The sequence below is a fragment of the Bidens hawaiensis genome, unplaced genomic scaffold, assembly GCF_021521415.1.
Source record: "Bidens hawaiensis isolate Kalapana, Puna unplaced genomic scaffold, B.hawaiensis_p1.1 tig00016458_1, whole genome shotgun sequence".
Classification (NCBI taxonomy): domain Eukaryota; kingdom Viridiplantae; phylum Streptophyta; class Magnoliopsida; order Asterales; family Asteraceae; genus Bidens; species Bidens hawaiensis.
In genome coordinates this window covers 146,317-166,335 of record NW_027492507.1, presented here as the reverse complement: position 1 = coordinate 166,335, position 20,019 = coordinate 146,317, and the positions used below count along the sequence as shown (strand labels likewise).

General features: G+C 33.5%; 1 protein-coding gene and 2 non-coding genes across 3 annotated transcripts; all 3 read right to left on the bottom strand.

Annotated features, from left to right (window-relative positions):
* Positions 1-2,761: 2,761 nt before the first annotated feature.
* Positions 2,762-7,168, bottom strand: LOC143551475 (proteasome subunit beta type-5-B-like). Its single transcript, XM_077041900.1, has 8 exons — positions 7,098-7,168; positions 6,061-6,186; positions 5,823-5,952; positions 4,954-5,060; positions 4,326-4,460; positions 4,111-4,214; positions 3,094-3,194; positions 2,762-2,978 (listed from the first exon to the last, which is right to left on the bottom strand). The coding sequence occupies exons 2-8, from the start codon at positions 6,175-6,177 to the stop codon at positions 2,857-2,859; spliced, it is 816 nt and encodes a 271-aa protein (XP_076898015.1). The 5' UTR covers positions 6,178-6,186; positions 7,098-7,168; the 3' UTR covers positions 2,762-2,856.
* Positions 7,169-7,845: 677 nt separating this feature from the next.
* Positions 7,846-7,949, bottom strand: LOC143551505 (U6 spliceosomal RNA). Its single transcript, XR_013138511.1, has one exon. It is a non-coding gene; the product is annotated as a U6 spliceosomal RNA (small nuclear RNA).
* Positions 7,950-9,341: 1,392 nt separating this feature from the next.
* Positions 9,342-9,424, bottom strand: TRNAL-UAA (transfer RNA leucine (anticodon UAA)). The gene has a single exon. It is a non-coding gene; the product is annotated as a tRNA-Leu (tRNA).
* Positions 9,425-20,019: the final 10,595 nt, after the last annotated feature.

Below are 20,019 nucleotides of genomic sequence, written 5' to 3'. Positions count from 1 at the left end.
TGCGATGAATTTAATGCGAAAGAGAGAGGAAAACGCAGGTGCAATGAAACTATGACACGTGGAAAAAGCAAGCTGGCAACAGCTGTTGACAGGACGCGCGCCGTAAACTTCGCACCCACGCGCCCGAAAACTCGCGCCCACGCGCCTGAAAAATGGTCTGGAATGACCATATACTGTCACGTCGCCATAACTTCCTGCACGTCCTGAAACTGTCAGAAGAAACCATCGGACGACACTAACGTCCCTTCAACAGTTTGGACTGTTCTTATCCTTTCACCAACTCTTCGAATTTCAAAAAGATTCAAAGATTCAAAAATAAGAGGGAATATACCCACTTACCTTGGTACCCAAGAAACCGTAAGACAAGTGCGGGTACAGTGTCAAGGCGAAACCCTTCACATACCTAGCACCTGCAGGGAATTGAAGCCAAGAATACCTTGGAAGTAAAGAAACTATAAGACGAGTGCGGGTACAGTGTCAAGGCGAAACCCTTCACATACTTAGCACTTGCAGGGAATTGAAACCAAGGATCTTCCGGACCGTGCTTGCGGAAAGGGAAATAGCACATCCGCATAGCGGGAACTTTGAGAACTAGCTTGTTTGAAACTTCAAGGCGGAATTGGTGGTTTAACATAACTGATCACTATGTCCGAAACTACCAAAACCTCGTGAAGAATCTATGCAAGTGAAACTCAACGCTCCCGATGTGCGAAGGGGTTAAACACCTACCCGCATCACAACCAAAGATTAGGCAGAAAAGTCGGGAATTTCTGCGAGTGACATTAGGAAAACCGCGGGAAAAATCCCCACGGAAAACCTTAAAACTAAAAACCCTTTTCAAAACCCCTTGCTTAAGTCCAAAAGTTCACCTCACTTATTAACAATTCATGAGAAGAACATTGGACTGGGGGGACTTGAAGAGGTAGGTCCCAGCAGAGCCCAGTTGGACCCGCAAGACTCACCTTGAAGAGGGACGTCTGCGCAAGGACCAACTGGTTCCGCAGGACCCATCATGCTCAGAGATGAAGACCTTACGCGCAGTACGCCAGCTGTTCCCGCAGGAAAAGCCTCCCAATGGTGAAGTACCCCGTCTGTTCCCGCAGCTGCGGATACAAGCCATTAGGGAAGGCTACCCGCACTAATAGCAAGGCTACACGCACAAGGCACTAACTCAATAATTCAGTAATGTCACCTGAAGGAATGAGCAAGGCGGGAATACTCCTGCCCAAATGAGCCTGTCCGTACGCTTCTGAAAGATCTTTTGTACTATACCTGCCAAGGTATGTACAAAATAGACAAGATCTGACCAAAGCAGCCCATGAACCAATCACAGGGTGACAGCTCACCGACAACAGTACGAGGAGGAGCACGCTCTAGTACAAAATGTCACTATCAGCCGCTGCCTACTCACCAACCCTTGTCGTGGCACGTACATAGCCTGCAGTTGGTGGAAAAGGAATAGTACACAGCCGGCCATGTCACTATCAGCCGCTGCCTACCCACCAACCACCAGCATGGCACGTGCGTAGCCCACAGTTGGTAGAAAAGGAATATTATACAGCTGGCTTTACCTGCTTGGAAACCTACCTTCGGCTATAAATACTCCAACACCTTGGAACGGTATCTTCATCTTATCTTCTCTAGCTGTTTCTCTTAATATACACTTATATTCAGAGCAATCTAGTCTGATTCTCACGCCGGAGGGTGGTCACAAGGAGGAACCCCCCCTTCTCAGTGACGAGCTCACGGTGTCTGTTTTGCAGGTCATCAGAAGAATAACCATCTTGGCCGGACCTAACCCTCGTGGGAAACATCTATTTAACCCCCAGATTATCCGTAGTCTGCCCGGGGTAAATTAGTGTTTCTTCAGGCTTATAGCGCAACATTATCAAGACGGTACTTTTCAAGTGATAAAAAGTTACGATTTAATAATTGACAAAATTATAGATTCAGAAGAAAACTTACATTCGTGAATGAACCGTTTTCATAATATATACTATATAAAATGCATATGCAAATAATAAAAGTTAAACGCACTTCAATTTACGCAGAGTTTCAAGTTTTAAACCGGAACGAGCCATCAAACCACCAACCAAACCGCTTCGATCTTAAACCGGCCAAACCGACAAACTTGTTTTAGTCTAGACAGGTTGATCGTTTTGCTCGTTTTTTCCACCCGTAGTCCCAAATCCCATTTAACGACACAACTTAAACCAACATCTGGTCCTAACCTGTCTCCAACAAAAGAAGTAAAATGTGAATTGTTATTTGTTAGCAACCAACAATCCAAGACAAGTTATTGGCTGTTCTAACATGTGAACAATATCAAAATTATCAGATTGGTGGTGGTCTGTATAACCTAGAGGAGTAAAATAAACGGTTCGGACCCGCCAAACTCGTCTATAACGCAACCCACCACTAAAAATCCAGTTTGGACCCAACCCAACTCGCCAACTCGACCCAAGTTGAAAAACATGTCAAAAAAACCCGGGTTTTTTTTGTTCCAAACGGCTAGAATCAATTTGATGTTCAAACTTCAAACATTTCTCCTGCCAAAACCAATTTATAACCCGACCCGGCTTTTATAAACCGATTTTTTTACTTTTTGTTGACCAACCCGATTCAGTCTATATAAACACACAATGGATAAACCAATCTAACCATGCAACTATTTTACGACATTAGCCCTTTAAATTACTAATAAAAGTGTCCGAATCTTTAGATGAAGGAACGAGAATGTCAAACTCTAGTAATAAACAAGAAACAAGATAATGTAATTTGAAAACGTTAAATCATAACAGAAGTACATTAAAATCGGAACATCTTTAACAAACTACCGACAGAAACCCGTTCGACTCAGGTTGAGTCGGTCATTTCCTGTTCAACAACGGCTGGTTCAACAGGGTAGTAGGAATAGTGAAGTTCACCAACATCATCACCCGATAGCTTTGTCCATCCGTTCGGGCCCACATGATAAACTAAAATAAAAAAAACACCAAAAGGTTATTATACACTTATAAACGGGGTTAGTTATATTTGACGCTTATTATTTATTAAAAGAATTAACAAATTTGAGAGGTAGGGGGGGCGTACCGCTAGCAACACCGCCACTAGCTCCATCACGGAATGTTGCATGATAGATGGCTCTTCTAGCCAACTCAGCCGCTTCATCGATTGTCAAATCATATTTGTATCTACCAAATTGAAATATTAAGACAAGATGAAACCGTATGTAAATAAATCAAACTTCAACAATGTTATGATGTTATTTTATAGACCTGTAAACAAACCGAACGTCCGGTGAACTGTTCGGCGGGAAGATTGTTTATATAATTAAACGAACGAACATGAACACATGTTTCGTTCATTCACTTGTGTTCGTGAACGTTCTTTTATTTATATTCGTTTATGTTTGTTTGTGTTCATTTACGTTTGTTCATATATGTTCAGTTACGTTCATTTATGTTCGTGAACTGTTCGTTTAGAACTTAAACAAACAAACAAACATAAACGAACATGAACATGCTCCCTCAAACACAAAATATGCGTTCGATTAAGTCTTCATGTTCAGGTTCGTTTAAGTTAAATGAACGAACACGAACATGCCCTTGTTTGTTCGGTTCGTTTACAGACCTAGTCATCATCATCATCATCATCGTACTCAGTATATCCCACCAATAGCAAAGCTATGGTAGGGTCTGAGGAGGGTAAGATGTAGGCAGCCTTACCTCTACCCCATAGGGATAGAGAGGCTGCTTCCGGTGAGACCCCCGGCTCGATAGTAGTTTTGCATCAAGCCTTGGACATAAGGCACATAGCACTCAATCATCGGGACACCGGCTGATCGGTGCATGTACCCTTATCTTTCAGCTATCAACGCCACTACATGAGGCCTGATTAACCGTCCGTCACTTTTAACGTGATTTTCACGAGATTAGTAAAATAACGTCAAAATTAGTGCAATTTCACTTTTGCCCACCCGAGGGTTCACACATATATACATCATATGTGCGCACCGCAAGCAGGGCTATACATTTTGAAGCTATTAACATTTCATATTAAAAGCAGATATTTTAAAGCATGTGTAACTGTTCCAGGTATGGGGCTCACCCGCTATCTAGCACACCATAAGCATATGGTGAACCGGACCCAACTGAAAACTTTGTTCCCTTCAAGCGGCCTCCTTCACTGTCTACATAGTACAGACCCGGGCCCTACAAAATGTAAAATATGTAAAACTTTACAACAACCTCAAACATGTCAAACATGAAACTAATGTACAGAAAACAACACTTGGATGTATGATTCTGTGAGTGTATGTATACCTTTTCATCCCATCCTGCAATCATTGTCCCGACAGACAAGCCCATTCCACGGTAAGAATATAATATATTTGCTAGCATTTTTGACGCACCGGTCACTGAAATCCTTCTCTTGTTTGCCAATTCATGCAAACGACACTGAAATAAAATAAACAAATAACAAGTATTGGTTTAGCCCACAATGTATACATTATTTACTTTTTGTTTCCAGTTTTGACGTGACGTGGCACAAAAGGGTATGTTGTATGGGACATCATATTTCAAGTACAAAAACATATATAAAAAGATAGCAAGTTTGGCCCAACGTCTATTTCAAGTAACCAAATTCATAAAAGAATACTCTCGTAAATTTCTGAAATTACAATTTTAAGGTAGTTTTCAACATTGTAAGCAGGAAACAGGTTTCCAAGCCACATCAATATGCCCAAAGAAAAGGTCAGCATGGTTAACGTTACCATAAAGTCATCTACGTCATCGTTCTGTCCTTGTTACCTGGCTTTTTGAAAGTCTAAAGGGTTTTTAGATTTATCAAAAACTTCGAAAGTTACGTTTTTTCCTGGGCAAAGGAGATATAAAAAGAAGCAAGCTACTATAGCAAAACTGATGTACGTATGCAACACAATAAGATTACCTTAATGCCTAAATTTCTGTGCCAGAACTGGCAATCTGCAGCTCCACCGGCCATTGTACCCAGCATATAGGGATTAATCTCAATGATTTTCTTCACAGATTGAGATGCTGAAAGAAAAACAGAAAGATGTATTAGACATTTTAATGCTTTATAACTGTAATAATATTCAGATATTAATCCCAGTCACTTTTACAATCATTAATAGACCAGACGAAAAGAAAAATAGCTAAAAGGGAAAGATACATTGTAACTGTAGAACTAAATTTTTTTAATCCTATTAACTATATTATGATGAATTAGCTGTTTATAAAAACAGGTAAAATGAAAAAAGAGGATATTTATGGGTCAACCCAACCTAAACTGTGTCAACTTATACCAAAAACAGCCTATTGCAACTTGCACATTTTTTGACTTTTACCCAACCCACCTGACTAGCCCATTTTCCACTTCCAGCCATTCGCCAAAAGTATAGATAGTAGCAAAACAAATAGTTAAAAGAGAGACTAGGCCTCAGCCTCAAGACAATGTTTGTGTCCAGGTTACCACTACAGGCCTAGAAATATAGCATCTACACACATTGTATCAATATAGCTATCCTATGTATCATAAACTTGGTCTCCAGAGGGTAGATATACACACAATGAGCTAAATACCACTTTTCTAGTATATTCAATATATTTAAACACGATAAGTAAATGTCCACACGCATTTTGCAAAACAATTAAGCACATCAAATAAAAAAGTTATGTTAAATCAATTAAAATTTGTTATAGAAAGTTGAAAGTTAAAAAATGAATGCATATGCTGCAATTGCACAATATATTATAAAGGATAAATTGACTTTTCTGTTGAAAGAAATAAGTACATACAGATATAGCCTCCCATGCTAGCTCGGGAATCAGCAGCAACCATCACACCCTCCTTAAAGATAAAAGCCAAGGTGGTTGTCCCCTTTGCTGGCTTTACCATTTGGATAGAATTCTTCTGGAATCCATCAAACTGAAGCAAGAGATTCGAGGTAGTTTTTAGCATAATAATGCATTCATCAATGTTATAACAAAAAAAAGATGCATTAATGTATAATATAACGAGGTACAAAAAACTCACGTCGGATGTGACTGGAAGATCAAATGAAGGGGAATCCGAGAGCCCATCAGACAACAACTCATTACTTCCCCCGTAGAGTGGTGCACTCGATTCTAGTCCACTAAAGTCAAGCTTCATGATTTCCACCTAAAAACAACAATTCATCAAAAAAATCTTAACTTTCAGTCCCTATGGAAGCTACACTTTTATTTTAATCAACTAACAAACCATAGAAACAGTTAAAACTAGCTCAATATCATTACGAGTCACCTGTCAAAGTGAAACCTAATTGCACCTAAACTACTTGATTTCAATTTTGATGGCCTCTATATAAATCTATAACAAATCAAAATATATTCAACTCCAAAACCTGTTATACCAGTAAACAAAACAAATTCACGAAGTATAATACAACAAAAAGTAAAACGAAACTGTAACTATTAACACATGAATCTGATCAAATTCTAAATAATGCCTATCACTAACAATATCAGCTGAGTAAAACCTAATTGCACATAATCAACTTCATTTTAAACATCCAATTCCTGTAAATTCAGAGAGAAAACAACAAAAAAACGTATATTACGTAACGAAATCTAACTATTAACACGTGAATCTGATCGAATTCCAGATAATGCCTATCACTAATAATATCAGCTGAGTAAAACCTAATTTCACCTAAACAACTTCATCTTAAACATCCAATTCCTGTAAAAAAACAGAATTCATAGCGAATATGACAACAAAACGTATATTCGGTAACAAAACCCTAACTATTAATGCATATATAACTAATAAGTAATAACATAATCAGATTGAAAAGCTAGCTACTATAACTAGAACTACATTATCAATCAGCTAAGTAAAACCTAATTACACACATGATACCTGTACAATTTCAGTAAACAAAAAGTAAACTACGTAACGAAACCCTAACTATTAAGACATGAATCTGATCGAATTCAAAATAATAATAATGCGTGTATATAAGTAATCAGATTAAAGAGCGAATGGAAGTTAATAATAATAATATTATTATTAATCGATTGGGATTGTACCAGTAAATCGAGAGAGAGTATAGAATAATAGATCGTTGATTTCAGAAGAGTATTATTATTATTATTATTATTATTATTATTATTATTATTATTATTATTATTATTTTCAAGAGTGAATTGGTTTCTTGAACAACAATATAACATTAGATCCGGATATTTGACCCGGTTAGTATGGATCGGTAAGCCTGGGTCGGGTATTTATCTATCTATTATCAGTTGGGCCAGTCGGATAACCTCGGGCTGGGCCATAATCGTTTTAAGAGATTCTTAATATTAGAGGTGCACAAACCACGTATTTTTAGGAACCGTGTCCGATTATGGTCAAGAAAAGTCAAAACCGGGTCGGGTAGGAACCGGTTCCGAGAATGGTCGGGTATTTGACAAGGTTTTCCGAGTTTTTTCCTGGTTTCGGGTCGGGTCGGGTTTTGACCGGGTAAAGATGGGAACAGTTCGGAGTGCAAGTCTAGGGAGAAACCAAATACCAAGTCGTACTCGAGAGTCAGGTACGGGTAGGAGCCGGTTTCGGGTCGGGTCTGGAACCGGGTATTTTGTGCACCTCTAATTCTTATCATAACTAGAGATATTCAAACTTCAATTACCGGTTAACCATTTGTGAACTATCGGTTACTAACCGCAATTGGTTATTGGTCAAACGGTTAAAATCGGTTTGTCAATAACTGATTATAGTTCCTAGACGATTTTTGATTAAAAACTTGTTAACCTATGTTACCGGTACGGTTTGGTTTGGTTCGATTTGGTTATTAACTTGATTTGTGTGTGTCATCTTTACGCATGGGTCATGCTAATCTTCTCTATATTGTTTGGCTATTAAGTGGTTAACCGATAATAATCTATTGAAATTAAGTTTAACCTATTAAAATTTATCTAATAAACAATAAATATATGACCTATTTTCGTTTAACCGGACCTAACCGGTTTCTATGTGAAACTCCCTAACCGGTTTCGTATATTGTTCGGTTTGGTTAATAGTCTACCAAACACATATATTTGTTAAAAACCATAATCAATGATTAGAAAGTTATACGAGTAGATGTTGGCGCATACTTAACCTTCACTATGAAATCGGGTACAAACCGGTTAACCAGTTTATGAGTGCACCTCTAGTTGAGTGTATTGTGTATTCCCCTCACCGGGCCTGATGTAGGCCCATAACTAGTGGTGAAACAAACAAGGCTAATAATAAATTTAGTTATACACAGTTACACACTTACACACGTAACACACCCATATAACATGTTATTTGAATGTGAATTTTTTAACTGCTATTACAAAGTTGAGTGTTAAATTATCAATTTTTTTCACTGCTATTACAACGTTGAGTTTATTTCCTTAATAAGGTGATATTCGAGTTGACTTGTTTAGCCTAGTTGAACTATGAGGTCGTGTTTGCGTTAACACGTTTAACATGTTTAATTAAACAGGTTGAATCTTCAACTCACTTAAAGTTAGAATGAAAACAAAAGGAAATTATTTTGTAAGGTCAACCACCCAATCAGCTTAAACCATATATTACAAGATTACAACTTGTCATCACGTTTATGATCCGTTTAGAACTTCATTGTACTATCAATCCATTTACAACCCGTCAACATATCAACTCGTTTAGAAAAATGGGTTATACACTTATACGGGTTATGATCCGTTTAGAACTTCATTGTACTACCAATCCATTTACAACTTGTCAACCTATCAACTCGTTTAGAATAATGGGTTATACACTTATACGGGTCATGTTCAGGTGGTTTATATTAATATCTTTGACATAAATAAATATATGGGTAGTGTCCTGGTACATTAGTTCAACTCGCCAATCCACTAACCTATCATCATTGCAACTCTAACGAAAAAAAAGTCCAAAACATTATTATCAATTACTCGCACCCATATGATAAAACAAACTTGTACTTGATTTAGATTTCGTGTTTCCGATATCGCTTTTCAAATACAACTTGCTAGTATGATATCAATTTACTTCATGTATTTAGGTATTCGTATAAGCAAATGTACAACAGTGAATTGAGACGACAGTCGACACGACTAGTCTTCGCATCATTGTCTCACAAAAATAAATCAAATATTTTAAAAAAGTATATGGGCCTGATATGTAAGAATGATACTACAAGTATCACTTTAAAATATAGTAAAAGTAACAAAGGCCAAAAGGTTAGGTAGTTAGCCAATAAGTTAAAAAACAAAAAGTAATAAAAAACTAATATTTTAAGATGCTGGCTATGGGGTTCGAACCCATGCGCACTTATGTGCAGAAGATCTTAAGTCTTCCCCCTTAACCTCTCGGGCAAACCAGCTTTCTGTTTTATTTTGGAACAGTTTAATACAAGACTCAAAATTTGTGATTTATTTATAAATATAGTGTTTGTATAATATATATATGAGCATGGTTATTCAAGCACGAATATAATATTGATAACCGTGATAACCATATCATACGGTTGTATGCAACATATAAAAGATTAAGGGTGAATAAAGCTCGAACTATAATTGAAAATCGAAATTAACTATGACGAACAAAACTGACGGTTATGGTCAAGTGAGTATGATTAACTGACCATTTGTTTATGGCTAAAAATAATGTTCGTTGTTAATCGACTTTAACCAAAACCAAACCGAACCTTGTATGTTTATGTTTTTCAAAATTTTATATTTCTATTCCAATCTTTTATACATCTATTTCCAACTTCAAACATTTAAGTTTATTTTGTAGTTGTATATAACATAACTTGGAACATATAGCTTCGAAACTACATAAGTGAGCTTGGAACACTGTAACTTAATCAATTTTAATTAGAACAAAGAAAAAAAACGAACATGAAAAATACATTGGACAATTAAATCTAACTTAACTAAAACCGATTAACCGATGATTAACTAATCATTCGATTATAATTATGATTAAGTAGTCTTTCATAACCAAACCTCTATCATAAGAGAGAAAAGATAGCTAAGTAATGAGAGAGAAGGAAAGAGAGATATAGATATGTTACATAAAAGATTTTTTATGTCACAATCAAAATTATTGATACATAATATATAATATATTTATATATTATTGGTTTTGCAATAAAAGTATTTATATAAATTGTATTGTGTGTATGTATATGTGTATATCGACTAAAATCCACCACTAATTTCAATTTGACTAAAATCCACCACTAATTTCAATTTTTTGTTCCATATTTTGACCCAAAAACCTTTGAAAGTTAGAAATAAACCTCATGAAAATAATGTGGATGGTGTTCCAATCATACTTTTATGTGGGATCACATTAATTTGATGATCATACCCTACCAACATTTATGATATAGCTACTCAAGTTAGTTTTCTCATAATATTAAATACATATACACACAACTAGAATATAAATATTTGGTACTTTGTTGAATAACATATTATTGTAAGATTTGCTCATAAATTTATGTTAGAAGGTATATGATAAAGCTTTTGTTTTCTTTTATTTTCTTCTTCTTTTTTCTATATGATAAAGTTTTATTATTTTTCTTTTATGAACGACCAACAAAATTTTATTAAAACTAGCAAGATGTTAGAACCGTAAAAAACGGAGGCAAAGAAAGAAAATACAAACTAAGCCTCACCACCAAAAGCGAAACCATACAACAATAACATCAAATTACAACCGAAACTTACACCAATCCTCCCAAGTTAGCTCTCTTTTTTTAGATCTATACTTTATCCAAAGGTAAATAGAGATATAATCTCTTCGTATAGGCTTTGAATATGAACCGGAACCCCATTGTGGCCGGACTAGATCTTTTCGTTTCTTCCAAAGACACCACATTGTAACTAGGCAAATCGCATGAAAAGCTTTATCCTTTGGAGCCGACATATACCTATGAAGCTCCACTGAATCTTGAACACAAAATGCATAACTCGAAGGTACCTTGCACCATTGGAAAATCAAGCTTTTATTACTAATCCGCTAATTAAAATTAAGTGAGAAAAAGGGAAATTAGTAAATTATGAGACATATAATAATATAATAATAGTAATCATATGTATTATACAAAAGCAAAAAGTTATTACGCGTATTTACTTTATCTAAATAATAGGTTTGTTTAGGATCACAGTTCACGAAAATAATCAACTTTGATATATGAAACTCATTTCCAAGCTCGTTTTTTTACGTAAAGCTTCAATTTAGGATCGAAGTCATTTAAGCTCGACTTCTCTTAAGCATTAAACAAGTTGATCTTGGGTAATTTACGATCTATTTTATCCATGTGCACCACAAGGTGCAACTATAATCTTGGTTAAAATACAAAGAAAAAGTAAAAACAAAAAAACAACAAAATTGGCTGGTAAACTAAAAGAGTAAAAGGTGACTAGAACCACACATTGATTTTTAAACTATCGTCATTATTATTGGGGTAAAAGTGTAAAACTCATGGGTCGTTTTCACGTGTCGTTCATGTTTTATAATATGCAATATAACTTTTTACATGTTTTATTAAAAATATATGTATTTATGTAAATTTACTTCTATGCATTATTAGTTGCCCAAAAGAGTTGTAATAAGCTCGTTTTGGAGTCACTATTGTTACATTCTAATCATTGTTTTACTATTGTATATATTAACTTTTCATTGACATATACTAGACAAAACCACATAATATGAAAAAAGGATATTATATGTTTATTATAAATTTATAAATTTTATTTAAAATATTCAAAATGTGATACATGGCCCTTAAAAGACCAACAAGCTAGCACGGTGTCTTAAGAGACCTAATCATACAAAAATTTGGTGTATGTCATCATTGGATAGCCCCCACTAATCGGTTTCACGGTAAAATAAAAGAGGTAAATCATGTGTCCCAAAGTAGATCGAATGTTATCGGGGTTTTGATTCTCAAGCATCCACAAATACATAATAAATTTTCGCATTCTTATCACCGAGGTACTATCGTATATTCTCACCTTCTAATCATACAAAAAAATGGATTATACATTATAATAAGTGCTTGTTATATGATCAAACAGTGTTAAATATACATTATTTTTATTATTTTGCATGTATTAACTTAAATGTAATACATAACACATGATGTACAAGTATTATTGTATATCCATAGTTTTCTATTTACAATTGTTTTTTTATCGAACACTCTAGTAATCAAATACAACTTTTATAACACGTGAGATATCAACATATATAGTAACATGACAAATAATTTAGTGTATACATCTAACCTACTTTCATGAAAATAAACCTAACACCATGTCTTCTCATAAACCCAACCTAAAGACCTTCCAAGTTTATAAAGAAATAACATTCATCCCATCTTACAAATAACTTAGAAAAACAATGGGTAAATAACTTTTTAATTTATTTAATTAAGATTTTCCAATCAGTTGCAAGCTCTCAACTCAATGTTTTACCGAAATTTTCAAGTTTACAAGGTAGCGTTTGTTATGCAGTAATGACAGGTGGAATTTAATGATTTATTATGTGGGAATGAAATAAGAGGTGTTTGGTTGCACAATGGAATGGAATTATCCATTACACATGAAATCTCATTTCATCAAAATCATTCCTTCTCACCCCCTTTCTTTTTTTTTCATTTCATTCCTCCTTCAACCTACTTTCTCAATAACACCATCATCTAACAACAACCATCGCCACCACCACCACAGTCACCACCATCATCTGACCACCACCGTCACCATCACCACCACCACCGTCGCGCCACCACCACCTGACCGCCACCGTCGCCATCACCACCTCCCCCACCACCACCACATTACCACCAAAGCTACCACCGCCACCATCGTCGTCATAACCACGGCAACCATTGTCACCGTCGCCACCCGACCATAACCGTCACCACCACTATCACTACTTGGCCACCACCACCGTCAACACCACCCTACCACCGCCATCACTACTAATGCTACCATCACTTGACCACCACCCCCGCCGCCTGACCGCCACCACCACCGTCGCCACCGCCACCACCATTTCATCTCCAGAGCTACCACCACCGTCGTCATTTCTGTTTTTTTTTTTTTTTTTTAAATATATATTTTGGAATAAAAATATTTTTATTATTTCTATTTTATTCCTAAATTTTTTTCGGATACCAAACAACAAAAAGTAATTATTCATTTCATTCACATATGTTAACCAAACAAGACAAAGGAATGGTAATGATCCATTTCATTCCTTTGTCCATTCCATTCCTCCTCTCATTCCATGCCCTCCTTCATTCCATTCATTTCAACCAAACATACCATAATTTATTAGCTAAAGCTTTAGATAAGTATACAAAATATTTTTTATTCGTCGAACCAACACGAAACAAGAATGTAATATACTATGAGTTAGTAAAAACTTTGCAGACAAGTTATTCAAATTCACCTTCTATACAAAACAACGCATTCTCACATGATCAACGTTAATCAAAGAACTGTTAAAAATACACAATATACTTGTAAATAGCATGGTATAGACATTAAACGTCAACATAGACATCTTATGTAACAATTAAAAACTAATTGTATATTTACTGATACGGTTATCATAGTTATAAACAAAAAAATTTACCTTCATGGTTATAGATGATTTAGCGATCTGGTTGATATTTTTAAATATGCACCTTTTTTGTCGTCAAATAATTCATTTAATTTAAACTCAACTTTGTTAACAAAAACGAACCAAATTGGTTTTGATTTTGAATGATTAGCATGGTACTAATTTTACTATTAAATATCTTGAGTAACTATCATAAAAAAGTATTTATTTTGAATTTAAAGTAAAAGTAGTAGGAATATAAGCTTTTGGCTCAGTGGGGACCAAAAACTTAATTATTTTGTACTAAAAATTTGTAGGTGTGTTAAGATGGTAGGTGTTCGATAATATCTTTTGTTCCATTTTCATTGGCATAATTAATGCAACAAAGGTTGACCATAAGAAAGCTATATTTTTTCTTTTTATTTTAATTGACAAAAAGCTAACTTTTCGTGGCTATAAACATTTGTACTAGAACTATCAGATTTGGAAATCACTGATATTTTCTTTTTCTTTTTTTAATTTGAATTTTTCTTCTAAAAATACTCTTTTGTCTTGTTTGTTTTTCTTAGATGTGGTATCATATGGCATATGGGAAATGAGAATTTTGACTTAAAAATCGCAATATTTCAAGTTCAAATCCGATTTTAATCGGATTTTATTGCAATGAGTCTTATGGCAAAAGGTTTTTTATCAGACGAGATCATTAGCTAGGGAACCATAACTATAAGATTATATTATAATTGTATTATGTCTTTTTATATATGAATGCTTTAATTTTACACTTTTTCAACAGAAAAAATACAGGCTTATATAAAATAATTATATTTTAATTGTAAAATCTTATATTAGTCTTAATTTTTAATTTTTATTTTGACATTAGATACTCATCCAATTTAATTTATTACACAAAACAATTTAAAAAAAAACCAATTAGTTAAACGCGTCAACCATCAAATTCAAATTCAGTGGGTTGATCTGAACCAACCTATTTAACAAGATGTGTTCGCGGGTTTGATTTGAAACTGACCCCAAATTAATTATACCAAACCCCCCCCCCCCCCCCCACACCCAAAAAAAATAAAAATAAATAATAATAATAATAATAATAAAATGTGTTTTTGTCCTTATAAACATCAATTGATAATTTTTTTATTTTTTTTATTTTTTGAATGTTTAAACTTGCCTCCTACTATTTACAATAAACCGCCATTATCAGGGATCGAACCCTGGACCTCACACCCAAAGGCCTAAGCCTTTACCATCTTTGATATGGTAAAACGAAAAGTCAAAAGCAAACCCTTTGAGCACATTGCTTTATTTTTTACATGCGGCCAAAATAATATTATAACGTCTTCATTAAGAAACTGAAACTGCTTTCTGTTTATCAATATCTAAAACAATAAAACATGTTTATGATGACAAAATATGTGAATTTTAACCATATAGAGTAACCTAAGGCTATGGGGTATACTCTAACTTATTTTAACTTCACATAAGTTCCACATCACTCATTTTTTTCTCTTTCACTCTATGTCATCCAAATAAAATGGTTTAACCCCATTTAACACATAATTAATATAACAAATCAATTAGTAATTAATACATAATTAATGCATATTGTTCTTTTTAACCCTTTAAAAGCATAACCCATGGGCCATTTTAACACACTTAACACAAGTGGGGAGTGGTTTAATCCATCTTTAAAATGTCATGTCACTTTAACCTATGTATATATTAGAGTATACCCCATGGCCTAATAGTTAGTCAAACATTTAAAGCATATTACATGATTAATCCACTCTTTGTCAACGAGTTTAGATAATAGATATCATCAATTCACCATATTAAGTAAAGTTGATGTTTGGTTTCGCAAATTAATAACATTAATATTTGTGTCTTTTGATATTTATCATTTACACCTTGTTCTTGAGTTTTTTAACTAAGGAAAGAAAATGAAAAGAGATGGAATGATAAGGAAGGGAAGAAATTTTTTTTTAATTAGGTGTGTTCTTGAGTTGAAAGGAAATTAGATCCCTTCTAACTCATCCTACTCCTTTCATTTCCATCATAAAAAAAACTCAAGAACACCCATTTTTTAATTATCCTTAGTTTTCCTTTCCTTTCTTCCCTTTCAAAAAACTCAAGAACAGGGCGTAACGTACAAATGAAATTAATGTATTAATTATAAGAATCAAATAGAGTAACTATATATACAAATAGAGTAATTATGTAATTACATCATATAGTAATATGATGTAATTATATAATTATTATACTTGTATATATAATTATTTTGTTTAATTCTTATAATTAGCACGTTATTTTTCATTTGTATCTAATTCAAACCCTTTATAAAATAAAATTCTAACGAAATTAAAACAACAAATGTGCTATGAAACAATTAATGTTTAATTTGCTTGTTAGGTAAGAGGTTGCGTATTCAAAGTTTGAACTTTTTTCATAAGACGTATGTTATTATGTTTGCCTTAGATACATGAAGAAACAGATAATACATGTACTAGTTAATTTATTGCATTGTGATTTTGTTGCCTAAATGTATGGTTGCTAATGTTGTGTGAGTGAAAACTTTATACAAAATTCTTGTAGCGTGTGTCGATGGGATTCCTTCGTTTACAACATGATTTGTGGCATGTATTGTTAGAACTAAAACATGATTTAAATAAAAGAAAGTCTATAACTGACAACACGAAAGACATGGTTTTTAAATATATAACTTTAAAAGTATAATGGGTCAACTAAAATAGCCAAGCAAATCAATACACATATAAAAGATTGTCCTTTAAAAAGGCATTTGATATAGTAATACATTGATATCAATGTGTTTGATAAGACTTTGTATTAAATAATAAGAGTTCAGGCCTTTTTTTATTAAAAAAAATGTCTAATTTGAAAACTAAGTTATAGAGTGTGTGGCTGTTCTCATTAACCATAAAAAATGTTCATATCATTATTAATATCATATACTTTTTTTATTATTATTATTATTATTATTAGGGTTAATAATAATAATAAACATTTTTTATGATATTAATAAAAGTGAAAAAATGATATTAAATTATAATATCATTTAATAATTTAAATGATATTATTAAATAATTTAATAATTGAGCTTTGACTCAAACCAGTAATAAAGAGGAAGCGGAGATTTGGGAGGTAGACTATAAAGTCTCAAGTTTAACTCTAATTTCAATCATGTTTTACTGCGGTGGATCTTTGAGCTATGAGTTTTTCTTGAAACAAAAGATGGTGGAATTAAACTAACCAATGTTATCTGTGATCCCAGGATATGAAACCCCTTTAGTCATTGGATTCGTTGGTAGTCAAAAAGAAAAAAAAAACCCTCCAAGGCATTTATTTTTTAGTTTTCTGTTGAGAATTGTTCCTAAGTCGAGCTAGGGTGATTTCGAGCTAATGCTCAAAATTAAACGAGACAACTTAACTAGGCTCGAGCTCGCAAGCCTAAGATCTAACCAACGAGTCGAGCCATGAATCGAGCCGAGCTTGGGTTGATTTTGGCTCGGTTACAAAAATAAGCCAACTCAGCACGTGATTCAAATCAAGTTTTTTACATGCTTTTATCAAGCAAGTTACGAGCAGCGAGCCTTTTAAACAGCCTCAGTAACTATTGACACACGTGGCCAAAAGAACCCCCATTGGTGAGGAGGAAATACATGTAACCAAACATGTGCTTTGTCATGTGATTAGACAGTGATTGCGTTTGCTTCCAAACGCGTTTCAAAATTAGTTACATGATATTATTATTACATGACAATATAGTCTATAATAACTAGATATTATGTGATGTGTTTTTTATTAAAACCGATGTTAGAATAACAATAATAACATGTTATACTTGCAACTAACTTAGGTTCACAACAAAAATATCTAAACTATAGACGGTTTCAAAGTTGGAGGACGTTCGATACGGAACACGTTTTAAATAAAGAAATATGAGAGCACGATGAAATAAATGTGCAATCTTATAAAGGTAGAGCACGTTAAAATTTACAAAAAAAACTAACAGTTAGGCCGGTTGTGAAATTAGCCTAAAAATACACGTTATCAATCTTAGAGCTAGAACACATGTATTACATAACTCGATTTATTAGAGTACTATAAGAATCATATGAATATTTTTACAATCTATAACGATAAAACGAGGAAAAGAATATTGAAGGTTATAAGACTATATGATCATAGTTGTCTAGTTGATACAATAGCTAACGTACTTAATGGTTCTTTTAGTCTTATATGAAAAATTAGTGTTGTATTAAAAGTCCATATACAAAGTTATTATTCAGTAATGATATGGGGTGAGAGAGAAAAATGTCTATATTTGTTGAAAATACATGTAATAATCTAAACTTTGACTAATTGTCGGATTTAACTCATAAAATGTTTATAGACAGTCTTAATTTTAAAATTCTTTCTTCTATTACTAACGAAAAGTTAACCCAATTAATCTTTGCTGACTTAGACTACGGACGTGGCAAAAAAAAGTGAGTTTTGATGATGTTGACTGATTATGTGGCAAAGTTTTGATGACGTCAATTGCTTATGTGGCAATCCACATAAGCAAAAGTTTAAAGCATCCACAACAACAAACATCTACAAACCACAACATAATAGCTGCATTATATTCAAACTATGCTCATAAACCCAAACTTTTTCTACAACAAACCTTTAGAAACTTTATTAAAATATTTTACAATTGTATTAAAAAATATATGTATATATGCATGTAAGAGAGAGAAAGACGGTGACCCCAAGAACATGCCATCTTGCAAGTTTGCATTCGCAAACCCAACCTCCACAAACTTTCTTCACAACAAGGGAAGTTTGCCACCCAAATTCATTTCTTTGCCACATAGATTCAAACTTAGGAGATTGAAGCTTGTTGTTGTTGACTTTCAATTAGAATGGGATCGTTGAAGAAAATTATGTCCAAAGTTGTGGCTGTCTTCAAGCCATATCGTCAGCTGTCAGTCGTTGTGCACTTATGCCGCTATAAGAGCAAAACTCTCTGACGTATCACACGGTGGGACGAAATCCGGAAAAACTCGTTATTCGAACTGACAACCTTATACAAGGTCATCTCAAATATTTTATATTGTCGTAATCCACCAAAAATAACATAAGTGAGGAAATAAGAAATAAGTTGTCATTTTAAAAATAAAATGAATAAATAATTGTGAAAATAATTTTTAATTTTAATATTTAATTAAACAACCGGTGATTACTGATCTTGGAGGTTTGGGCAAGTGTATTTTTGGCTTTGAAATTTGGAAATAGAGTGACGACGACCATAACCACGTGTACTTCTCGTGTATGTTATTATTTATTTGTTTAAATCATCCATGAAATTTGAACCACCCCATCATTCTAAGATAAATATAAAATAATACATTAAAATAAGGTTTATAAATTATTAATTCCAAGAATATGCCATTTTAAATTCGGCCATGGTATTTGGATCTATAATAAACACTTTCACTAAATGCTACCACTAGTAGAAGTATTTATGAATTTGAAATGGAAGAAGCATGGGGCATGGAGTTCAAGTGTTCAATAACACAATCAATAAATAAATTATTATAAGACCGGATGATAAAGGCTTTTTATCTTTTAGGTTGTCAGTTATGGTTTGACTAGTATAAGACTATGTGTCATGTTAGCAATTGATAAGTTTTTGTTTTAAGGGTGTAATAGTATTATAATCATATATATATATATATATAGGAGAAGGTTAAACTAAAAAAAGTTGTTTTCTAGGAACACTATGAATAAATCATAACCATTAGATCATGTTAATCAATGGTTGAGATTTAAAATTATCAAAAACCGACATAGTTTCCTATAATTACTATTTCATCACTATAACCGACATAGTTTCTTAGAATTGTTCTTTCACCATAAATTGTAATGCTACTTGTCAAAAATTTATTGGTTCTTATCATTCTTAGGAAACTCTTTTTTTTTTTATTTGAACCCTTTCTCTCTCTCTATATATATATATATAATATATATATATATATATAAACGAAAACATAAAAATCCTACGTGTCGCGATGTCGTCGCTCCCCCTTTTTTTGGAGTCACCATATTTGCTTGATTTTTAAATGGAGGCTTCTCATGCATTTGACCTGAATTCATGGGTATGGGTCTTACCAAACCCAGATACTCCTTAAACGGGTTATAACATCTCATTAAATAAAAAATTATTCTTACCAAATTATTGATGTAAATATACTAAAAATTAATATCTTATTTATTTTAAAAAAGATATATATATATATATATATATTTAAATTAAAAAACCAATTTTATAGTAAA

Excerpts from the sequence above, each read along its gene's own strand:
- LOC143551475 (XM_077041900.1), bottom strand. The coding sequence starts at position 6,177 with ATGAAGCTTGACTTTAGTGGACTAGAATCGAGTGCACCACTCTACGGG. Across the intron at positions 5,061-5,822 it reads TAGCATGGGAGGCTATATCT|CATCTCAATCTGTGAAGAAA; the intron begins GTATGTACTTAT and ends TTTTTCTTTCAG. Across the intron at positions 3,195-4,110 it reads TATGGTGTGCTAGATAGCGG|ATACAAATATGATTTGACAA; the intron begins GTGAGCCCCATA and ends TCAATTTGGTAG.